Source organism: Henckelia pumila, chromosome 4 (genome assembly GCF_033568475.1).
Source record: "Henckelia pumila isolate YLH828 chromosome 4, ASM3356847v2, whole genome shotgun sequence".
Lineage (NCBI taxonomy): Eukaryota > Viridiplantae > Streptophyta > Magnoliopsida > Lamiales > Gesneriaceae > Henckelia > Henckelia pumila.
This window is the reverse complement of record NC_133123.1, coordinates 18,725,303-18,751,484: the sequence shown is the minus strand read 5'-3', so window position 1 is coordinate 18,751,484 and position 26,182 is coordinate 18,725,303. Positions and strand designations below refer to the sequence as shown.

General features: G+C 33.7%; 1 protein-coding gene and 1 non-coding gene across 2 annotated transcripts; one reads left to right on the top strand and one right to left on the bottom strand.

Moving 5' to 3' along the window:
* Positions 1 to 659: 659 nt before the first annotated feature.
* On the bottom strand, positions 660 to 26,101 carry LOC140860604 (uncharacterized). Its single transcript, XM_073263606.1, has 6 exons — positions 25,996 to 26,101; positions 11,636 to 11,824; positions 9,732 to 9,901; positions 9,221 to 9,698; positions 3,078 to 3,466; positions 660 to 902 (listed from the first exon to the last, which is right to left on the bottom strand). The coding sequence occupies exons 1-6, from the start codon at positions 26,099 to 26,101 to the stop codon at positions 660 to 662; spliced, it is 1,575 nt and encodes a 524-aa protein (XP_073119707.1).
* Positions 13,309 to 13,419, top strand: LOC140870017 (small nucleolar RNA R71). The gene has a single exon (XR_012147002.1). It is a non-coding gene; the product is annotated as a small nucleolar RNA R71 (small nucleolar RNA).
* Positions 26,102 to 26,182: the final 81 nt, after the last annotated feature.

The following is a 26,182-nucleotide window of genomic DNA, read 5'->3' as shown; positions in this document are numbered from 1 at the left end:
AATAACACAACACGAGAATGCAATACAAACAAAGAAAACAATATGCATGCAATGCAAACCCCCCCACACTTAAACTAAGCATTGTACCCAATGCATGCCAACACAAAACACAACCTAACAATGTAAACAAAATTCTATGCGAAAATGTAAAACGAAACTCCCCTGGTTCAATGGTCGGTGGCGTCTTTCTTTTCATGCTCGGGAGGAAGGACTGGATTGGCACCATGAAATTCAGAGGGCTGCGGAAATGGGACAGCCGGTGGAAGCGTGGTAGGGTCGATCCCGAGTCACTCTAAAATGCCTCGGCAAATGAAGTCCAGTGCCTGAAAATTCGAGGCTACAGCGGCATTGAAGGCGTTTTGATACTGAGCCTGGTGGGCCAACCCCCGAACAGCGACAGTAGTAGTTCGATGGGGGAGTGGCGGAGGACGTACGGGATCCGGGACCGGCATGAATCGATCATCCACTACGAATTGGCTCATCCGATATGCACTCTTTGCATTGATGGTCGCATAGTCAATAGGGGGCATTGGTGGCAGCCATTCCTCGTCGGGTAGATGGGGCAAACTGGCACGCAAGCATAGCTGCGTGATGATCATTGGAAAGAAAAGAGCCGATTTCCGTGTAGCGATGGAATGCCGCATCTGTGCGTGAATCACTCAGCCCGCATTGACCGGCATATTGAGATCAAGAGCATAGAGGAGCACAGCACGCTCAATATGCACTTCACTCGTGTGTGAAATGGGCATCAGACGTCGGGCAACAAAAATGTACCAAGTGGCCAGATGCATCAGCAGGTATTTCTCTTTAAAGCACTTGAATGTAACCGGATCCTGCCAAGCAGCCCCTGCCATGCAAACTTGCTGAATGACCTCGTGCAAATCCGGGGCGAAAGCTATGCTCTAGTATAAACTATCATCGACGTCGGGTGTCTCCAAAAGGCTATTCAGATCGTGAGGTGCATATGAAACCAGAATGCCTCGAACGAAGGCCTTACTATCCGCGCGCTCCGCAGCATTAGCTTAAAATTCCCTCACAATAGGGACAATAGCTGGAGACGGTTGTCGAGCAAATTTTTCCCACCCACGATTCATGACTTGGTTAGCCACATCGTTGTCGTAAGCCGCTATGTCAAAACTCCACTCAGTAATAGGGGAGCGATTGGTTTTAGCATGATCGTATCGATCCCGAGACGCTTGGTTGACGAATTGGCCGGCTGGGTGGATTGGGTCCTGGGTATCTCTTGTTCCTTGGCGAGAAGATTCGCAGCGCTCTCGAGTGCGTTTTGGGCCCATAATTGTGTTAGAAGAGCAAGAAACTTGACCGGGGCAATATATCGAACACTTGGCGTGCACTAAGAATGCCGGTGTTTTTGAGAAAAATCAGGCGCTGAAGGAGTGGAGAGGAGAGGAAGGATGATGATTGCAATCCTTGGAATGATTCCTGCAATGGATCAAGAGAAATTTGTGAAGATTGGCAAAATTCAAAAATTGAGGATTTAGGGCTCTAGGGAAATCGAGTAAGGGTGTAAGGAAGAATGAGGGAAAAAAGAGAGGGAAGAAAATTAAATAACCCGCACAGGGGTGTGCGCTCAATCGCGTGAGTTCGTGCGATCGAGCGCGCCTCTTAAAAAATCAGGCAGAGAATGGGGTTCAAACAGCGCGCTCGATCGCGTGAGTACGTGCGATCGAGCGGGCCCTAAAAAAATATGGGCAGAGAACTAGGGAATTAACGTGCGCTCGATCGCGTGAGTACGTGCGATCGAGCGCGCCCTACTAAATTTTTTTTTTATAATTTTCTAAAATTTTCCGAAAAAACAAAAGAATTCAAAAATAAACCAAAAACAACAAAATCAAATAAAAACAAAAGGGAAAGAAACATTGGGTTTTCTCCCAGTCAGCGCTAAATTTATAGTCAGTCTATAGCTCAACTGCTTGCCGCGATTTAGTCGACATTTGGCGGAGCATCTAGAGTAATATCATGCTCTTCCCCTCCGACGTTCACTTGGACTCCTTCATAGTAGTGTTTAAGCCGGTGGCCATTCACCTTGAATGTTTTAGATGTGTCCAAGCTTTGAATTTTGACTGCACCATGAGGAAAGACATTAGTTACAACAAACGGTCCATTCCAACGTGAACGCAACTTACCTGGAAATAACCGAAGTCGGGAATGATAGAGCAACACTTTTTGACCGACTTCGAAATTCCGTATAGAGATCATCTTGTCATGGAAGGCCTTTGTTTTGTCCTTGTAAATCTTGGAGCTGGCATAAGCATCATTGCGGATCTCTTCCAATTCTTGCAACTGCAGCTTTCGGTGCTCGCCACTCTCATCCATCTGCATGTTAAATTTTTGATAGCCCAATAGGCTCTATGCTCCAATTCCACTGGCAGATGGCATGGTTTTCCAAAAATTATCCGATATGGAGACATTCCAATCGGCGTCTTAAATGCGGTTCGATACGCCTACAAAGCATCATCCAAACGCAAGCTCCATTCCTTTCTTGTCGGATTCACTGTCTTTTCTAGGATGGATTTAATTTCTCTGTTCGATACCTCAGCTTGACCGTTAGATTGTGGATGGTATGCAGTGGAGATCCTATGCGTCACATGGTACTTTTTAAGCAAACTAGCCACAGTTCGGTTGCAGAAGTGTGTGCTTCTATCGCTGATGATAGCTTGTGGAATCCCAAATCTAGAGAAAATGTTGTGCTTGATGAATTCTGCAACAACTTTAGAATCGTCAGTACGGGTGGCCTTTGCTTCCACCCATTTCGAGACATAATCCACGGCAAGCAATATATATATATACCCATATGAACTAGGAAAAGGTCCCATGAAGTCGATGCCCCAAACATCAAAGATTTCAGAAACTAAAATAGGTTCCTGGGGCATCTCCTTGCGTTGGGAGATATTACCTGTCTTTTGGCATTGAGCGCACGACTTACAGAACACGTAAGCATCTCGAAATAAAGATGGCCAGAAACATCCACAATCTAACACTTTTCTTGCTACCCTTTTCGCTCCAAAATGGCCACCACATGCATATGAATGACAAAACGTGAGGATAGGGATTACCTCGCTTGCGGGTACACATCGATGTATAACTTGATCAGCGCAGTGTTTCCACAAGTATGGATCATCCCATACGTAATACCTTGCATCGCTCCGAACTTTGTCCCTTTGCGCCTTAGAAAATTCAGAAGGAAACCACCCTTTAGTCACTAAATAATTAACGATATTTGCATACCAGGGTAATTCGGCGCTTGCTGAAAATAATTGCTCATCAGGAAATTCTTCTCGCAAATTCAGCTCCTCATCGACATGAACTAGGCAACTCAAGTGGTCAGCAACTCGATTCTCGGTCCCTCTTTTGTCCTTGATTTCTAAATCAAATTCGCTCAACAGTAGTATCCATCTTATCAGTCTTGGTTTTGCCTCCTTCTTTGCCATCAAAAAGCGAAGAGCTGCATGATCAGAATAGACAATAACTTTAGCACCAAGTAAATAAGAGCGAAATTTTTCTAATGCAAAAACAACAGCTAAAAGCTCCTTTTCAGTGGTGGAGTAGTTCCGTTGGGCATCGTTCAGGACATGCGAAGCGTAATAAATAGCATGCGATGCTTTCCCAACTTTTTGGCCTAACACTGCGCCAACTGCATAGTCATTGGCATCACACATAATCTCGAATGGCTTGCTCCAATCCGGTGGCTGGATTATTGGTGCAGATGTCAAGGAGTCTTTGAGTTTATCGAAGGATGTTTTGCATGGTTCATCGAACTCAAATAGGACATCTTTTTGCAACAATTTGCACATGGGGGATGTGCTACAACTTAAATTGTAATTCACCCAAGTGTAAGTTGTCTGCAAGTAATATACTCGTGGCAACGAGATCGATCCACGGAGAGGATGTTGTAAGTTTAATTTTAGCAATAATATATTATAGATGAAAATATTATTATAAAACTTCAAATACACAAATTATAAAATTGTCAAGGCTTCAAAGGTTCATTGTTGATTTATTTAAGATTGCTTAACAAAAATAAATAAAAAAAACTAAAATAAGAATAAACATAAAAGAACAATAAAATATTTAAATAAGTATATCATATAATATAGTTCCCACTATATTAATATCAGATTAACCGATATTTAATACATGGTACCCATAATATATATATAGATGAATAGATATAAACATAAAAAGAACAATTAAATATTTATACAAGTATATCATATAATATAGTTCCCACTATATTAATATCAGCCGATATTTAATACATGGTACCCATAATATATATATAAATGCATAAATATAAATTGACATAAAAGTAAATGTTAGATCAAATCACAATATTTCATTTAGAACAACCGGCAGAGCCACGCTATCGTCTAAATAAAATATATGACTTTATGTTAGATGCGATAAAGTAAATGTTAGTTGCGGAAAAATAAATGTTATATGCGAGAAAGTAAATGTTAGTTGCGGAAAAATAAATGTTAGTTGCGATAAAGTAAATGTTAGTTCAAATCACAATATATTATTTAGAACAACCGACAGTGTCACGCTATCGTCTAAATAATATATATGACTTTATTATAAATAGATACTTATATTTATAGTATATAATTATTGTAGTATTTATTGTATCATATTTGACAACAAATCAAGGTAACCACATTCAAGGTACCAAGCATTTGATGTAAATAGATAACAACAAATCTTCCAAAATTATACCTACAAATAAGGATCAATTAGAAGAACAAAATAGAAATAGAAAAAGAGAAGAATATACAAAATATAAACAATCTTACTTGACCAACAATGAAATCTTTTCACCTTGACATAAAAAGATTTAGCTTGCCATGAACATGAAACTCAAGAGTAAGGATAAAATAAATTTCATACTTGAACTTGAGAAATATGCACACTCAAACTTTTATTCTCACACACACAATATTTATTTTACAAATGAGGACTTCTCTACACTCTTGCACACTACAAAGATTATACAACACATCTATTTATAGGCCAAATGAGAGCCAGAGTCCAAGACTCATTAAATATTGAATAGTAAAGTTGGTGGGTGCTTGTCTTCTTGAATGTCAATACATTGACCCAACTTTAATTGGCATGTTTGATGCCTTAGACTTCTGATTTTGCTTCTGCACAAAACATATAACACGTAGCCCTTTGTCTGTAGATATGTTTTGACAACTCATTCACCCCTTTTGGATAAAATATGAAATACTTATGATATTTTTACTTCAAGCTGGTCATAGTAAAAGTAAATCTCTCTCCATTTTGATGTTTGATTATTTTGATCATCTTAATGAAGTTTTTGTAATTTATTGTCTTCTACAAAGTTGAAGATGCCTCTTTTGTGATTCTACAGGATTTAAGATTACTCCATTATGACCTCTGTAGCTTGAGTAATTTTATTTTTACCAAACCTGCGCAAACCATAAAATACAACATTTTAGTAAAACATTTAAATATAAACACATAACACTAAAATAATACAACTTCATAATTTTAATTAAACTTTAATTTTAAAACACACTTTTTAACATATAAATAATTACAAATTTTATGTTTCATCACACCCCCAAACCGGCTAATTACTAGTCCCTTAGTAATAAAATTTCATAAAATCACAAGTTAGATTTTTATTCCTTAATATATATATTCAAATTTGCAAACTTTGAAATTTTAAAACATACTTGTAAGAAGATCATATGTTTATTTATAAATCTTGATATCAACTAATATATTAATATATAATTAGATGGGGTTTACATATATATTTCACACAATATCAAAATATTAAATATATATATAATTTTTTATATAAATATTTTCTAAAAACTTTGAGAATAATATAATCAAAATTATAATAGAAATCCTTTTCATAACATGTATATCTTCAGGAATTTTAATGTAAAAGTCTCAACTCCATATTCTCTCGGGTTATGATATTTTTTTATATATATATATAACTGGTTTTCACTCATGGAGTTGGAAGAAAATTATACACTCATTGAAAATGGTTAATATGTAAAGCAGACAATCAAATAACCTAATATTGAAAATAAGATAGGATAATTTTCAAAGAATAAACCCATTTTGTTTTATTTTGTTTTTATTTTTATTATTTTTTTCTTTTTTTTTTTCTCTTTTTTTGCTTGGCTGCAAAATTGTTTTTACATAACCAAATACCTCCAATAAACTTTGAAAATGTAACATATTTTTTTTTTCAAAGTTTATTTATTTGTTTATTTTTTATGAGGTAAATCTATTACATTGATAATTATAGTAGAGATATTAATACTCTACATCTTTACAATCAAACTTCAAACAATCTTTGCAGCCAATTTTCATATGCACAATATATATATATTTTTTTAAAAATGGGTTTAATCTAGTAATCAATCATTTCTTAATAATCAATAAAAGCTTATAAGTTGTTTTCTCAATTCTCACCTCTCACTCACAAAATTTATGTGAATAAATATTGCACTTTTACAAATTAATTCCCTCAATTATACATGTTATTATTCATTCAATCAATATCACTTTAATTATATACTCATAAAAGTTTTAGAAAATATGTTATTTGAAAACACACAATTATATATTATTTATAACTTATATCCCATCAATTACATATTTTCTATTAAATTGATAAAAAGAAGAATAAATAAAAATCTATACAAAAAGACTTCATTTTCTTAGTAGTTTGCAATTTAAATATATACGGAATATTAAAATCTAATCTATTGTGATAATATGATAAATAAAAACTAATGCGTGTCAGGAGTTTTTGACTCCTTACTCTGCCATTGAAAAAGAAAAAATATATATTATTATAGAAATATTTTTTTAAAAAAAAATTTTAAATTTTGTTTTTTAAAAAAAAATAAACCCTCCCCCAAACCTGAATATGACATTTTTTTAAAGAAAAATAAAGAGTACATGATGAAAAAGATATCACCTGGAATTTATTGAAGATGAGGAACAAACACAAACCATTTCGTGACATGTTGAATCAATGATCCAGTTTTCTTTTCTTACTGGTTGGTTGAGACCAATTGATCTTTGTTATAGCCGAATCAGGTTGATGAACAAAAGCTTGGAGATCATCAATTAATTGGTCTTCATTCGAAGCAGAGATGAGCATCCTTCATGAATTTTCTGAAATAAAATTTTGTTTCACGGCTATATCAAGAAAAGTCAACAAACCATCATAATAGTTATTGATATTCAACAAGCCAACAGGTTTATTATGGATATTAAGTTGTGCCCAAGAAACAACATGAAAAATTTCTTCTAAAGTACCAAAACCACCAGGTAAGGCAATAAAAGCATCAGAATTTTCTATCATTTTAGTTATTCTCTCGTACATTGATGAAACTTTCAACTCTTTCCCAACCGTAACACCTGTAATATTTCCTTCAGCTAAAGCTGTAGGAATAATACCCAAAACCTGACTACCTCCAAGATGAGCTGTTGTTGAAATAGATCTCATTAACCCAATATTGCCTCCTCTACCCAATATTGCCTCCTCTGTAAACCAAGTGAATTTTTCTCTCTGCTAACTTTTTTCCAAGATTAATTGCTGCATCAACAAATATTTCATTCTTTCCAGTATTAGAACCACAAAAGACACAAATATTTTTCAATTTTTGTGAAGAAGATCCTGTCATGTTTTTTTTTTCTTTTCAAAAATATAGAGAGAGTTGAGTGATTTTATAAGGAAAACAAAGAATAAGACAGAAATAGGAATACAGATGTGAACAAAATGATGAAAATAGTAAAAAATAATAATATATAATAATAACATGCATGCGTATAAACAGTGATGTGATTGTGGCTCACAGTGTTCCTTCAATATTTATGAGTCGAGGGTTGGCTTACCATCCAATTTTCTTATAAATTGGCAAATAGGGTCTTTTTTAGTCAGATTCCCAAGACCATTACCATGACGCTGTGCTTGGAATAGTTTCCATAAACGGAGAAGTTGACCTTAAACATCTCCACTAGAATGCGTCTCAAGAGTCAATGAGATATCATCTAATGACTCTTTACTCAGCCCATTCTTAATGAAATCAATTTTATCTTCTCTATTTGTGGAAACATATCCCAAAGATCTGCATTGTCTATTACAAGTCCATCTGGCATAATTATGACAAACATCTAACCTTTTAGCCCTTCTTTTCTTCGCATAGGTACTTTTTCCTAGTCCAGACATATTTCGAACAAGTAAGAATTTTGGAACTTCACCACCTAATCGAACCTTGGCTTCAATTATAAGACGAATATCTTCCGGGATTCTTTTTTGCATAAGCATACTCAATCTTTCACATCTGCCTTCATAAATCATTCTCAGAACTTTTTTAGAAACAGATGGAAAATATTTATCAAGTTTTTTGATAGCTTCATCCATAATATATATTTATATATATATATATATATATATATATATATATATATATATTCAATTATTTTGGGAAACTGAAATAAAACCGACTGAAAATAGTCACGGAGTACCGTTATCCGCCACTTAACCAGGAAGTGAACTCAATTCTGCAAAAATAAAATAAAAATATAAGTAACAATTAAGTTGGGTCATATAAAGGCATAAACTCTTCATTAAGAACTTCATTTTCTATAAACGGTTTAAGTCTTTGCCCATTAACTTTAAATACATTATTATTTTTAGGATTTTCAACATCAACAACACCATGAGGATAGACAAATTTAACAATAAATGGTCCAGACCATCGCGATCTAAGTTTTCCTGGAAACAAATGCAAGCGAGAATTATAAAGTAAAACTTTTTGTCCGATTTCAAAAGATTTCCTCATAATATTTTTATCATGAAATGCTTTTGTTTTATCTTTATAAATCTTTGCATTTTCATATGCATCATTTCTTAATTCTTCTAGTTCATTTAATTGCAATTTTCTTAATTTAGATGCATCATATAAATTAGTATTAAACGCTTTAATTGCCCAATAAGCTTTATGTTCAATTTCAACAGGTAGATGACAATGCTTTTCAAAAACTAATCTATATGGTGACATCCCCAATGATGTTTTAAATGCAGTTCTATATGCCCATAATGCATCACTTAATCTTAAAGACCAATCTTTTCGATTTGGATTGACTGTTTTTTCCAAAATTTGTTTTATTTCTTTATTTGCAAGTTCAACCTGACCATTCGTTTGAGGGTGATATGGAGTAGAAACTTTATGTGTAATACCATATTTTCTTAACAACGAAGAAAATGATTTATTTATAAAATGACTTCCCCCATCACTGATTATAGCTCTAGGTATTCCAAATCGACTAAAAATATTTTCTTTCAAAAATTTTATTACAACTTTATGATCATTAGTTCTACATGAAATTGCTTCAATCCATTTTGAAACATAATCGACAGCCACTAAAATATAAGTGAATCCAAAAGATAATGGAAATGGACCCATAAAATCTATTTCCCAACTGTCAAATATTTCAATAATCATGATTGGATTTAAAGGCATCATGTTTCGTTTTGAAATTGAACCCATTTTCTGACAATTTTCACAAGATTTGCAAAATGAATGTGTATCTTTGAATAAAAAAGGCCAATAAAATACACATTGAAAGATTTTTGCAGCTGTTTTCTTGGACGAAAAATGACCTCCACATGCCTCAGAATGACAAAATTTAATGACACTACTTACCTCATTATCGGGTATGCATCGTCGAAAAATTTGATCAGGACAATACTTAAACAAATAAGGATCATCCCAATAAAAATTTTTGACCTCTTTCAAGAATTTATTTTTATCTTGTGAACTCCAATGAGAAGGCATTTTATTTGTCACAAGAAAATTTACAATATTAGCAAACCAAGGCATAGTAGTAGCATAAAATAGTTGATCATCCGGAAAATTTTCATTTATTGGTATTTCATTTTGAGATGATTCAGAAATTATTCTTGATAAATGATCGGCTACTACATTTTCTTTTCCTTTTTTATCTTTTATTACAAGATCAAATTCTTGTAACAACAAAATCCATCTTATTAATCTCGGCTTAGCATCTTGTTTATTTGATAAATATTTTATGGCAGAATGATCAGTATAAACAATAGTATTAGAACCAATTAAATAGGATCGAAATTTATCTAATGCAAACACTACTGAAAGTAATTCTTTTTCAGTTGTTGAATAATTGATTTGAGCACTATTTAAGGTTCTACTTGCATAATAGATCACATAAGGTTTACCTTGTTTTCTTTGTCCTAACACGGCTCCTACAACATAATCACTTGCATCACACATTAATTCAAATGGTAAAGACCAATCAGGAGGTTGTAAAATAGGTGATGTAGTTAAAAAATTAATTATCTTTTTAAAAGCAGTTTCACATTCTTGAGTCCATTCAAATTGTGCATCTTTTGTTAAAATATTTGAAATTGGTTTCGATATTATGCTAAAAGTTTTTATAAATCTTCTATAAAATCCCGCATGACCCAAAAATGATCGAATTTCTTTGATCGTGTTTGGTGATGGTAAATTAGCAATAACATCAACCTTAGCTTTATCAACTTCAATTCCTTTTTCAGATATGACATGCCCTAACACAATTCCGGATTTAACCATGTAGTGACATTTTTCCCAATTTAAAACAAGATTTTTTTCTTCACATCTTTTTAAAACTTCTTCCAAATTTTTAAGACAGTTTTCAAATGAGTTTCCAAAAACAGTTATATCATCCATAAAAACTTCCACAAATTCTTCAATCATGTCACTAAAAATACTTAGCATGCATCTTTGAAAAGTAGCCGGGGCATTACATAAACCAAATGGCATTCTTTTAAAAGAAAAAGTTCCGAACGGACAAGTGAAAGTAGTTTTTTCTTGATCTTCTAATGATATTGGTATTTGATAATACCCCGAATACCCATCAAGAAAACAATAATAAGGATTACCTGCCACTTTCTCTAAAATTTGATCTAAAAATGGTAACGGAAAGTGATCTTTTCTAGTTGCATCATTTAATTTTCTATAATCAATGCACATACGCCAACTAGATGGAATCTTAGCTTGTAATAATTCTCCCTTTTCATTTTTTATAACAGTGATGCCTGATTTTTTTGGTACTACTTGTGTTGGACTTACCCATTTACTATCCGAGATTGGATAAATAATTCCGACATCTAATAGTTTTAAAACTTCATTTTTAACAACTTCTTTCATGTGTGGATTTAATCTTCTTTGTGGTTGTTGATATGTTTTAGCATTTTCTTCCAAGTGAATTCTATGTGTGCAGATTAAAGGATTTATACCTTTTATATCTTGCAAAGTCCATTCAATTGCATTTTTGTGTTTTTTAAGTAGTGTTATTAAATCTTCTTCTTGTTTTGGTAAGAGGGTAGAAGATATTACAATAGGATATGTTTGATTTTCACCAAAAAAAGCATATTTTAGTTCTATTGGTAAGGGTTTTAATTCAAGTTTTGGATGATCATTTTCTTTTACTTCTTCAAGTTCATTAATTTCTTCAAATAACTTTGATTTAAAAACATTTTTTGAATCAAAACTTTCCACTAAACAAACTTCAGATTGTTGATTTAAGTTTTTCTGGTGTATATTTTCTTCCACGATTGTTTCTATTGCATTATCATCTTCATCTTCATTAATACTTGGTTGTTTACATAAATTGAACACATTAAGTTCTAAAGTCATATTTCCAAAAAACAATTTCATTATTCCATTTCGACAATTAATTAAAGCATTTGAAGTTGCTAGAAATGGACGTCCCAATATTACTGGAATTTTGTTATGTACTTCTATTGGTTGTGTATCCAAGACAATAAAATCCACGGGATATATGAATTTATCAACTTGAACTAATACATCTTCTACAATACCTCTAGGTATTTTGATTGACCTATCGGCTAGTAAAAGAGTAACAGATGTAGGTTTTAAATCTCCCAACTTAAGCTTTTCATAAACTAAATAAAGAATTAAATTCACACTTGCTCCCAAATCTAACAAAACTTTTTTAATTTTATTTTTTCCAATAATACATGAAATTGTTGAACAACCGGGATCTTTATATTTCAAGGTAGAATTATTTTGAATAATAGAGCTTACTTGCTCCGTTAAGAATGCTTTCTTCTTTACATGCAATTGTCTTTTCACAGTACATAAATCTTTTAAAAACTTTGCATAAGAAGGCACTTGTTTAATAGCATCTAATAATGAAATATTTATTTTTACTTGTTTAAAAACTTCATAAATATCAGAATCATTTTTTTGTTTTTTATTATTAACTAATGCATGAGGAAAAGGAACATGTTTATTTATTTTATCATCAATTTTCTTATTTTTAGGACTCAAAGCATCATCTTTCTCAAAAGTATCAGGATTTGAATCCTTACTCTTTGAGTTTAATTGATCTTTGTTTTCATCATTATATGGATCATTAACTATTTTACCACTTCTAAGAGTAATAACAGATTTTACTTGATCAAATTTATCTTGATTTTTAGGATTAGGTTGTGGTTGAGATGGAAATTTTCCTTTTTCATGAATATTAAGTGCAGATGCAAATTTTGCAAGAGTTTCTTTCAAATCATTCATAGATTGAATGTTTTGAATATTGATAGACTCTTGCTTTTGAATGTATGCATGAATTTCATCTTCAAAATGTTTTCTTGGAGGTGGGATATAAGGAGCATAACCTTGATGACTTTGGTTATTGTGAAAAGGTTGTTGTGAAGGTTGTGCATTATTATCGTTTCTCCAACTAAAATTAGGATGATTTCTCCAACCAGGATTATATGTTTGTGAAAAAGGATCTAATGTTGGTTTTTTAAAATTGTTAACATAATTGGCTTGTTCATGGAGACATTCTTTAAATGAAGGAAAAGTAGGACAATTTTTTGTAAGATGATCATGTGTGTCACATATATGACAAACAATTTCTTGAACACTTTTTAATTGATCACTCTTTTTCATTTCTAATGACTCGATTTTTCTTGCTAAAGATGCAAGTTTAGCTTGAACATCTACATCATCTTTAAGATGATAAATACCACCCCCATTTGTTGAATTATTGGTTTTACTTGGTGGTTCAATTGAACCTATATTATCCCAATTTTGAGCATTTTCTGCTAATGACTCCAAATATTCTATAGCTTCATTTGGATTTTTATCTTCAAAAGTTCCATTACACATGAATTCTATCATTTGCCTATCTTTAGGTATTAAACCTTCATAAAAGTGAGAAACTATCCTCCATATTTCAAAACCATGATGTGGGCATGTATTAAGTAACTCTTTATATCTATCCCAACATTGATAAAATGTTTCCCCTTGTTTTTGAGAAAAAGTTGTAATTTGTCTTTTAAAAGAGTTTGTTCTATGGGAAGGAAAATACCTTTTTTAGAAATTGTTGTTGCATTTCTTCCCATGATCTTATTGAACTTGATCTCAAATTTTGCAACCATGTTTTAGCTTTATCTTTTAAGGAAAAAGGGAAAAGCTTTAATCGAACAGTATCCATGCTACAATTTTGATCATTATAAGTGTTTCAAACCTCCTCAAATTCTCTTAAATGCAAATATGGATTTTCAGAATCTAAGCCATGAAAATTTGGTAAAAGTTGAATGACTTGTGGCTTAAAATTGAAATTAGATGCATCAGGAGGAAAAACTAAACAAGATGGTGTACTAGTTCTTATTGGATTCATATGGTGCCTAAGTGTTCTTGGTTGTTCATGTTCTTGATTATTATTATTATCATCTTGATTATTAGAATTATCCTCCATGTTTAAAATATTTTCAGTTACTCGAACAAGTCTACCACTTTGTTTACGATTCCAAACAATCATACAATTAAAAACAACATACTATTTACATAATAACATAAATAACAAAATTAAAATTAATTTATACCTCCCTGGCAACGGCGCCAAAAACTTGCTACAACTTAAATTGTAATTCACCCAAGTGTAGGTTGTCTGCAAGTAATATACTCGTGAGTACGAGATCGATCCACGGAGAGGATGTTGTAAGTTTAATTTTAGCAATAATATATTATAGATAAAAATATTATTATAAAACTTCAAATACACAAATTATAAAATTGTCAAGGCTTCAAAGGTTTATTGTTGGTTTATTTAAGATTGCTTAATAAAAATAAATAAAAGAAACTAAAATAAGAATAAACATAAAAGAACAATAAATATTTAAATAAGTATATCATATAATATAGTTCCCACTATATTAATATCAGATTAACCGATATTTAATACATGGTACCCATAATATATATATAGATGAATAAATATAAACATAAAAAGAACAATTAAATATTTATACAAGTATATCATATAATATAGTTCCCACTATATTAATATCAGCCGATATTTAATACATGGTACCCATAATATATATATAAATGCATAAATATAAATTGACATAAAAGTAAATGTTAGATCAAATCACAATATTTTATTTAGAACAACCGGCAGAGCCACGCTATCGTCTAAATAAAATATATGACTTTATGTTAGATGCGATAAAGTAAATGTTAGTTGCGGAAAAATAAATGTTATATGCGAGAAAGTAAATGTTAGTTGCGGAAAAGTAAATTTTAGTTGCGATAAAGTAAATGTTAGTTCAAATCACAATATATTATTTAGAACAACCGACAGTGTCACGCTATCGTCTAAATAATATATATGACTTTATTATAAATAGATACTTATATTTATAGTATATAATTATTGTAGTATTTATTGTATCATATTTGAAAACAAATCAAGGTAACCACATTCAAGGTACCAAGCATTTTATGTAAATAGATAACAACAAATCTTCCAAAATTATACCTACAAATAAGGATCAATTAGAAAAACAAAATAGAAATAGAAAAAGAGAAGAATATACAAAATATAAACAATCTTACTTGACCAACAATGAAACCTTTTTACCTTGACATAAAAAGATTTATCTTGCCATGAACATGAAACTCAAGAGTAAGGATAAAATAAATTTCATACTTGAACTTGAGAAATATGCACACTCAAACTTTTATTCTCACACACACAATATTTATTTTACAAATGAGGACTTCTCTACACTCTTGCACACTACAAAGATTATACAACACATCTATTTATAGGCCAAATGAGAGCAAGAGTCCAAGACTCATTAAATATTAAATAGTAAAGTTGGTGGGTGCTTGTCTCCTTGAATGTCAATACATTGACCCAACTTTAATTGGCATGTTTGATGCCTTAGACTTCCGATTTTGCTTCTGCACAAAACATATAACACGTAGCCCTTTGTCTGTAGATATGTTTTGACAACTCATTCACCCCTTTTGGAAAAAATATGAAATACTTATGATATTTTTACTCCAAGCTGGTCATAGTAAAAGTAAATCTCTCTCCATTTTGATGTTTGATTATTTTGATCATTTTAATGAAGTTTTTGGAATTTTTTGTCTTCTACAAAGTTGAAGATGCCTCTTTTGTGATTCTACAGGATTTGAGATTACTCCATTATGACCTCTGTAGCTTGAGTAATTTATTTTTACCAAACCTGCGCAAACCGTAAAATACAACATTTTAGTAAAACATTTAAATATAAAGACATAACACTAAAATAATACAACTTCATAATTTTAATTAAACTTTAATTTTAAAACACACTTTTTAACATATAAATAATTACAAATTTTAAGTTTCATCAAGATGCGATCTTGGCGAAGTCTTGAATGTATCTCCTGTAAAAACCTGCATGGCCAAGAAAAGAACGCACTTCCCGCACACATGTGGGATAAGGGAGAGATTGAATAATATCAATTTTAGCTTTTTCTACCTCTATGCCCTTAGATGAAACGACATGCCCCAATACAACACCTTGCCCAACCATAAAGTGACATTTTTCAGAATTTAAGACCAAATTGGTTTCAACACACCTCTTAAGGGCAAGCGCAAGGTTAGATAGACAGTTTTCGAATGAATCACCATAGACAGTGAAATCATCCATAAAAACTTCTAATACATGCTCAATAAAATCTGAAAAAATACTAATCATACACCGTTGGAAAGTGGCCGGTGCATTGCAGAGTCCAAAAGGCATTCGTCGATATGCAAAGGTGCCAAACGGGCAAGTGAATGTTGTCTTTTCCTGATCCTCTGGCGCAATAAAAATCTGAAAGTAACCAGAATATCCATCAAGAAAACAATAATAAGGGTGACATGCTAAACATTCAATCATTTGATCAATAAAGGGTAAAGGAAAGTGGTCCTTTCGGGTTCCGGCATTCAGCTTCCTATAATCAATACAAACCCTCCACCCATTTTTTGAATACGGGTGGGAACCATCTCTTCATCCTTATTTTTCACCACAGTAATCCCGGTTTTCTTGGGTACCACTTGGACTGGGCTGACCCACTGACTGTCAGAGATTGGGTAGATGACCCCAACTTCAAGTAATTTCAGAATTTCAGCTTTAACCACCTCCATCATGGGTGGGTTCAACTTCCTTTGTGGCTGACACGAGGGGTTCGCTCCTTCCTCCATTAAAATTCGGTGCATTCATGTAGAAGGGATGATTCCCTTGATGTCTGCTATGGTCCATCCAATAGCAGTCTTGTGCTCTTGCAATACTTTGACTAACTGTTCCTCTTGATCGGCTTCCAAACTATTGGAGATGATGACTGGTAATATTTCTCCTTCTACAAGGAAAACATACTTAAGATGGTTAGGAAGCGTCTTTAGTTCGACCACTGGTGCCTGCAAAACAGATGGAAGGCGCCTAGTATTAGGGATTGGTAAAGATATGTAAGAGACATTACCTCACTGAGGTAGCTCAGGAGCACTATTCAGAATTCCATCCATCTCTACCACTTCTTTGCTGAATCCAATTCCATCATCCTGCTGAATGGGTGCAACAATAGCCACCTCTAGATCATCTTTTCCTACATGCTCACAAAAATCTTGTGCCAAGTAATCCACAATATCAATAGAAAATACACAATCATCACTATCAGAAAATTTTATGGCATCATAGATATTGAATTTCACAACTTCTCCATCAAATTCCATCGTGAGTGTGCCACTGTGAACATCAATTTTAGTCATGGAAGTTTTCAAGAATGGTCTGTCTAACAGAATAGGACTATTATGATCACCGTTTTCCATGTCTTGCACATAAAAATCTGCAGGAAATACCAAGTCATTCACTTGCACTAATACATCTTCTACTACTCCCCTAGGGTATGCATTAGACCTATTAGCTAACTGAATAACAATTCCAGTTTTATTCAATGGATCAAGTTTCAAGGATGCATAGATAGAATATGGCATAACATTAATTGATGCTCCTAGATCTAACATGGCCTTCTCAAGTCTAACATTCCCTATAGTGCATGGGATAGAAAACATACCTGGATCCTTGCATTTGGCGGGCAATTTTCGTTGGATCACAGCAGATATGTTCTCACCAAGTTCCACTTTTTGACAACCCTTCAGTATCTATTTTCTCTTTGCTGTGCACAATTCTTTCAAGAAATTCGCGTATCGAGGTACTTGCTTAATAGCATCTAACAACGGAATATTCACCTCACATCTACGAAAAGTCTCATAAAGATCCTTTATTCCTTCATCTTTTCTAGACTCCTTAAGTGCTAAGGGAAAAGGGGCAACAGGCTTATACTCAGAAAGTGGAGGAAACTTACCTCTTGGCATCTCTTCCTTGGATGCTTCGCCATCAGTCAATTTTGGCTCTTCTCGTAGCTCCTCTTTGGTTGGAGTGTCCACTTATTTCTCCTTGATCTTCAACTCCTTCCCATTCCTTAGAGTGATTGCACTTGCGTTTTCTCTTGGGTTTGGGATTGTTTGAGATGGTAAAGCATTAGAATGCTGTGCTTCTAACTTATTAATGGCGGTGGCGAGCTGTCCCATCTGGGTGTTCAAGTTTTGGATACTTGCTCTTGTTTCCTGTTGAAAAACTACAGTATTAGTCGCAAGATCCTTAACGATATTTTCAAGAAACTCACCTGGTGTTGGTATTTGAGGTCGCTGCTGTAGTTGAGGGTACGGTGGCCTATAAGCTTGATTGTGCGGTGGTGCTTGAGGCCCCGATTGATTTGCTTGAGGGTTCCCATATCTTAAATTTGGATGATCCTTCCAACCAGGATTGTATGTGTTGGAATAGGGATCATATTTCCGCTATGGTGGTCCAGGAAATCCTCCAGTAGCATTGACCTGTTCTACCGACTCTTCTTGAAGTGTGGGACACGTATCAGTAGCATGTCCCACTGCAGCACAAATTCCACATGCCTTTGAAGTTTTTCCATTCCCTACAGCCATCTGACGCACAAGAGACGTCAATTCAATTAATTGTTGTTCAAGGGAAGAGACATTTACCTCGTTGTTCTTCCTTGGTACATGCTCATTCCTGATGGTGCCAAATTGTTGAGAATTTGCAGCCATACTCTCTATCAAATTTCTCGCTTGCACCGGAGTTTTGTCCACAAAAACTCATCCACTGGCTGCGTCTAGCATACTCCTGTCATGAGGTAACAAACCTTCATAGCAAAATTGTATTAATTGATTTTCACTTATCTGGTGTTGCGGACATCTAGCACAAAGCTTCTTGAACCGCTCCCAGTATTCATGCAGTGATTCTCCCGAGTATTGCTTGATTCCATAGATTTCCTTCCGGATGTTCGTAGCTCTAGAGGCTGGGAAGTATTTCTCCAGAAAGGTTCTTTTCATCTCTGTCCACGTTGTGATAGAACCACAGGGCAAGTAGTATAGCCAATCCTTAGCAGCACTCTTCAAAGAGAAAGGAAAAGCTCTCAGCTGAATCTTCTCCTCTGTCACTCCATGGGGTTTCATACTCGTGCAAACCACGTGGAATTCCATCAAGTGTTTATTCGGGTCCTCACCTGCAAGACCATGAAAAGCAGGTAATAAGTGAATTAATCCAGACTTAAGCTCAAAAGTAGCATTATTTTCTAGTGTAGGAAAAGTAATGCATAAAGGTTGTTGATTGGGATCAGGAGTGCCCAATTGTCTAAGACTCAGGTTCTCATTAGCAGCCATCTCTTCTTCTCCTAGAAAAGCAGCTCGAGCAGCTGCCTCTTGTTGTTGTCTATGAAGTTCTCTCCTTCGCCTATGCAAAGTTCTTTCAATCTCCGGGTCGTAAAGAAAGTCCTCTTCAGCAAATTCACCTGAAAGCATGAACAAAAAGGGAACTAGAAACAAAGAAAAGAGAAGAGAGTGAGATAAAACAGAACAAAATAAAAAAAACAATAAATTAAACATCGTTCCCCGTCAACGGCGCCAAAATTTGGTAGCGCTTAATCATGTCACGCCCAAATTACCCAACTCAATTAGATAATCACTAAAAATGTAGTAGTGTGAGTAGGGATCGTTCCCACGAGAAAAGGTTAATTTAATTGTGTTCTTAAAATACTGGAAATAAATAAAAGGGGTTTTTGAGATTTGGATTAACTACTGAAAGTTTTAAGAAATTAAAATAAATAAGATCAGTAGCATGCAAGATTGAAAATTAAACTAGAGAAATCAATAAGAGACGAGACTTGGTATCGGTCGACTACACCCTTGATATTCATTATTCATTCATCGATTCCCTAAAAATAATTAATCCTATCAAATATTCAACATTGGAAACCAAATTCCTATTTCACCTTAAGTTTAGCTAATTAGAAAAAAACATTCTAAATTAACCATTACCAATAAATTAACCCTTACCAATAAATTTAAATTTACGATAGCATTCAAACTAGTAAGACTGAAGAACCTAGACAACACAAACACCAGCAGTTGTATTTAGCCTAATCAATAATTGACCCTACGATTCAATAAATTCAACAGCGGAAAATATCAAACGTAGTTGCTTCGCAAATTAGTTAATTCAAATAATTACGGATTTGAACTCTAATTTAGCTATAGTTTGCAAAACAAAATCTTAAGATGGCCAATCCTAAAATCTCGCATACAAGCATGAAATAAACCAGATCAAATATTGATACTTAACAAGAATTAAACACTGCAAATTGGATCTCATAAATAAATTATATCAAGGTTTCGTCTCCCTCAACCAAGTAAAAAGGTTTAGCTACAACGATTCATCACCAAATCAATAAAAATTCAAAGAAGAGAAGAAAACTAGAGAGAAAATTGAAAGAACAAAACCTAGCCGCCTTCGAGGTTGTCCAAAATCTGATAATAATCCTCAAAAAACGGAATTAAAAACCTAATAAAGCCTAGAGTCCAAAATAAAAGAGTTTCCAAAATTATAAAAATCTTCCCGAACAGCCTCGCGCGCTTGAGCACATTGAGTACGTCCGCTCGAGCGCACTCAAAATATCGATCCTACTGTTTTGAAATTTCTCGGCCGCGCCTGATCGCGTGAGTACGTGCGATCGAGCGGGCGCAAAATTGAGTTTTCACTGCCTTAAAAATCCAGATGCTGCGCTCGATCCTATGAGTACGTGGGATCGAGTGCATGAGTTTTGGCCAACATTCTGCCTTCCTTTCTTCAACTTGAAATCCCCTACACATTAAACCCGGGAGTATGTTATGAATGTAAATGCATGCAAAAGATAAAACTAAGATAAAACATGAACAAAAACAAATAAATTCATGCAAACTACTAACAAAATAACGACAAAATATGCAAACAAAACACGACTATCAAGAATCCTATTATAAAAAATGCATATGCATGTCCAATTTTATGCCTAAAATAGAGTGTGACATAGAGTAAAAAATGCAACCTCATACACATGATATGTTCACTAGTGTAGTGTTGCCTCTCGTGTTGCAACATCACCAGCAAAACCTAAGTTTTTCAAATTATTTGAACTTTTCACACTTGATTACCCTTGAACCAGTTATTAAAACTTTTCAGAATTTGTAGCCTGCACACTAAATGAACAATATTCATTGAACTCAAATAGGTAGTTTTTTCCATTTTATTCCGGAACTTTATCAAGTTTGTACATATGACATTGGTCATCAAAATTTTCAAAAGTTCAAACACTGAATTTGCGAAAACCACATTTCACATGGAACAAGAACATGGAATACACGTACATCCCTCAACTACTTGGTGGTTTAGTCAGAGTTCAAAAACACAAGGGTCAGTGTGATTTAAAAAAATGTTTGCAGAAAAACTTAGTGCCATCTTGATCAGTATAACACAGATTAAAACAATACACATACCACAAAAATGCAGAAGGCCTAAAATCCTAAAAATGCATGAAAAAGAACAATGTTGTCCTTGGTGTTGTAATACCGTAGACAACATCATTAAACATCATAAAGCACACATGCTGAGAGACTTACAAAGGTTGGAGAATATCTCGAAATCTAAAGCTTTGGTAAATATGTCTACCAGTTGGTTATTGGTCCCAACAAACTCCATTTGAATCACACTTTTTTCTACTAAATCTCAAAAAAAGTGATGACGAATGTCAATGTGTTTTGTGCAAAAGTTTTGAACTGGATTCTTTGATATATCAACCGCACTCGAATTATCATAAAAACAATAGGAGGTTCACTCTTAAAACCATAATTCTAAATCATTTGGTTCATCCAAAGAAGTTGTGAACAACAACTGCCGGCTGCCACATATTCAAATTCAGCAGTAGAAAGTGATACATAATTTTACTTACGACTATACCATGAAACCAAATTATTGCCAAGATAAAAACACCCACCAGTAGTGCTTTCCCTATCATTCACATCACCAACCCAATCAGCATCACTAAAACCAACGAGATTAGTGTTTGTTTCCTTCGTATACCATAATCTCAAATTCAATGTACCCGAAATGTATTTCAAAATACGCATAACAACTTTCAAATGAATTATCTTTGGATCAGATTGATATATATTACATAAACACACACTAAACATGATATCAGGATGAATTGCAGTCAAGTACAAAAGACTCCCTATCATGCTGCGATACATGGTGTTGTCAACACCATCCGCAACACTGTCTTTTTCCAATTTTTCACTCGATCCCATTGGAGTTTTCATGTGCTTAACATTCTCTTTACAAAACTTTTTCACCAAATTCTTTGCATAATTACTTTGACACAGAAAAATACCATCATTCAATTGCTTAACTTGCATACCAAGAAAATAACTTAATTCACCTACCATGCTCATTTCAAAAGTAGAGGACATGATTTAAACAAAATCATCAACATGCTATTGAGAAGAAACACAAAAAATTATGTCATCCACATAAACTTGAAAAATGAGTATTTCACCTTTGGACTTTTGAATTAAAAGCGTTTTTCAACCTCACCTCATTTGAAGCCAATTTCAAGAAAATATTCAGTCAACCTACCATACCATGCTCGTGGAGCTTGCTTCAAACCATAAAGTGTCTTCTTCAACTTGTAAACATGATCCAAGTGATGTAGATCTTCAAAACCCTTGGATTGTTTCACGTACACTTCCTCACTTAAAATCTCATTCAGAAAATCATTTTTCACATCCATTTGGTAAAGTTTTATACCCATATAACATGTAATAGCAAGCAATAGTAGAACTGACTCAATTCGGGCTACAGGTGCAAATTTCTCATCAAACTTGGAATAAGTCTTTAGTTTTGTTGACCGAATTGCAAGAGTCGCAAAAACCAACAGGAGACAAAAATGATCTCGAGTTTAGTGACAAGAACTGCAGATCAACTGAGGTTAGTACTCAACCTAAATTGAATATGTGAAAAGGGAAATATATTTACTTTGTCAAGTTCAGTTTAGGATGTGAGCAAAGTGTTGCGTAATTTCTTGCTCGCAAGTGCACGGTGTCAAGTTTTAATATATAATGAGTAGAGTATCGTTCCCACGATGTGTATGTGTTGAAAATTATATTAATTCTTGTAATTAAAATAGGCTAGACTTTATTTAGAAAGTTAAAATTTGAGATTTTTTTTCAAACTTAAATAAATTAACCAAGAAAACCAATAAGCAATTAACATAATTGGGAGAATATCAATTAGAGAAAATATCTAGAGGTTTAAATTTCACTTAGTTTCGACAAAAAATACTTCTAATTAATTTATACTCATGAATTCCACTTGTTTACTATTCAAGAACACTTATTTATTAATATTCCCCTTTCAAAAGTAAAAAATAGAACGTATCAATTAAGTTTTGATTCCAATATTTTTATTAAAAATCTAGACTTAATAATATGTGAAAACAATGTTCTTATTCAAGATTTGTTAACGTTATACGCCTCCCAAACTACATAAACATAAACAATTTATTTTCCAATGATCTTATTCAAAATCCCCTCTCCCAAGTGCCAAATTTCAAATAAATTTAACAATTCAATTATTGAACAAGTAATTGAACGCAATCAAATCTATAAAACACAATCGAACTTAAGGAATTCAATCAAATAAATCAAATATTTGTAGAATTTGTATTAACTAAGCTACATCAACCCTCTAGAATAAAAAACATAGTTTATGATGAAAACTAAACAAAAACAAATCAGGTTTAGAAGTTTAGACATTAATATTCAGAATTTAAGAAGAAAGATAAGGAAGAACGAATCCAAAGTAGCGTCTCTGTCCTCAGATTGCGCTGTCTTCGTCTTCGTCTTTGTTCCTTACTTCCGAATTCTTTTTTTTGTGCAGCTTTCTCTTCTCTCGTTTCTCTCTTGTTTGTGTGCATGTTATGATGCGTGTTCCGTTGTGTTGCGTGGCTTGTGTTTCCCCTTTTATGTTTCCTCGAAGCCCGTTGAACAAAGCCCAACAAGTCGAGTTTTTTAAAAATTGGAAATTTTGTTCTGTTTTCGCGCAGGCAGCACTGCAGCGCTCCATATCTAGCGCTGAGGCACTAATGCTTTGCATTCCCAGCGCTGCAACTCTTCAAATCAGCATCTCAACGCTTGTGTATCGAATTCTCTAGTGTTGCAGCTCTTCCTTGAGGCTTTGAGGCACTCACCTTTCTTCTTATATGTGCAGAATTCTTGCAAAAATTATATCGGGAGTTCTAGCCGTTGGATCGAGCTAAAATTTAGACAGCATATTTACAACATCATAAGCTACATTCTGAACGGAGATCGGATTCTGATCTCTCTAGTGTCACTGATAATTTCTGGAAAATTGCTGCTTCATAATTCCTTCTTGCGTCTCTTCTCAGTGCTTAGGCTCTTTCTTTATTCTCAAAAATCACATCTTAATTCTTCTTTAACCTCTTTTGTATTCCCAACACCTCTCTTTTAATATAATTCATATATCTTGTCCACTTCTGCATTCCACAAGAACAAAAGCGAAATACGCATAATATCACTCGACACATCACAAAAGTCAAGTTAAATCATATAAAAATTAAGTGCATAAATTTCACTTATCAAATCCCCCCAAACTTAGACTTTTGCTAGTCTCGAGCAAAACATACATTGCAGACAAGAAAATAAATCACATGAAGGAAAGAATACAATCGACCTCCGAATTTTATATTCCATAATTCAGTCCACATGTCGGTTAATTTCATCATGAGTTCTTGTGTGTGTGATTTTTCAATCTCATCTACCTATTTAACTTTCGATAAAATCATGCAATTAGTAAGGTTCATAAATTCATTAACTCCGCCCTCAAGTTTCAAAATACTCTCCACCAAGTTCAATCTTTATTTGCACAGATCAAAAACACTTTTTCGGTTAACATTAGGTTCAAGCAAATCAAGCAGGATAACATGTATCCAAATATATACCAATGTCAATCAACAACTCAGGATTAAATCAAAGAGAATAGAACTTATAACATTGGACAATATGAGTAGTTAAAAATATTATTTGCATTGCCAGATATTGATCTTGGCTTCCTTCTACTCCATACACTCTCCATCTTTAGCCTTGTATTTGGACTAGAATTTAAATCCTTTCTATTTTCTTCAAGGCCTCCCCTCACCTTACTTTCTCCGCCATTACACTTTTTCTTTGAAATTTTAAGTTACTAAATTTGAATTGTACTTCCAAAAATATAGAATGGCTAAAAAGGCTCAATTAATTCAAAAATTTCCTAAATCACTTTCGTGTTCATAAAAATCTACCTCAGTTTAATAAAAAAATAACAAGAGTTAAGAATCAATTCTTCTAATCCACATCACAAATCCACATAATTGTTCTCTAATAGTTAGGAGTATCGAAAATCATGACATTCGTACATATGGGTGAGAACTCAAGATTAAATATAGCTAACACTGATTATTTTCTGCACAAATTATTTTTATCATCATAGGCCAACACATTTACACATCATGCCTTTAACTCACCAAAACTCAAACATATACCATCTCAAATTTCAAAATTTCTTTTTTCTTACACACTACACCCCCAAACTTAAATGCGTACATTGTCCTCAATGTACAGTAGTAAATAAAAACAAGGTACATGTACCTTGGGCACCAAGCATCAGTACTCGACACCATCTTGATCATCCACTACTTCTCTTTTCAGGGGTGGCGCCGAAACTCATGCAGCTTTGCACTTTTCACCTACACAACTCAAAATTATTATTGATGTCTAGTCTCCTCATAAAAAATATGAAAGAAAAAAAACTAAAATAAAATTAAAACAAAGTCAAATAAAAATACTAGCTTGGATTGCCTCCCAAGAAGCGCTTAGTTTATAGCTCATAGCCCGACTATAGCTGATTCTAGCCCATTTCCACTTTGTTGGTGGTTTTTTCTTTCTCTTTCACCCTCTAAACATATTCAATAAACCTCTTTTTGAACTTCGCTTTCTTTTTCTTCTTCTTTGCCACAAGCGCCTTCCAATCCTTCTTCTTTGGCAATTCTACTGCACTAGAAACTTTGCTACAACTTTCCATCTTCTTTGCTTATTCAATCATGAACACCTTCTCCGTGGATGGATTTATAGCCTCCTTGATTACAGTAAAAATCACTTTCTCACCTTCAACATCCATTGTCAACTCTCTTTTTTTGACATACATCTTGGCTTCAGCAGTAGCCAAGAATGGTCTTCCCAAGATCAATGACATATTGTCATCTTCTTCCATATCTAGCATAACAAAATCCACAGGAAAAATAAATTTATCAATTTTTATCAGAACATCCTCGATGATTCCATGCGGATATAT

Coding starts and splice junctions, on each gene's coding strand:
- LOC140860604 (XM_073263606.1), bottom strand. CDS start 26,101: ATGGAAGAAGATGACAATATGTCATTGATCTTGGGAAGACCATTCTTG. Junction 3,467..9,220: donor ATATCACCCTCAAACGAATG/GTCAGGTTGAAC, acceptor CTGATCATGCAG/CTCTTCGCTTTTTGATGGCA. Junction 903..3,077: donor GATGTGTACCCGCAAGCGAG/GTAATCCCTATC, acceptor AGTTTATACTAG/AGCATAGCTTTCGCCCCGGA.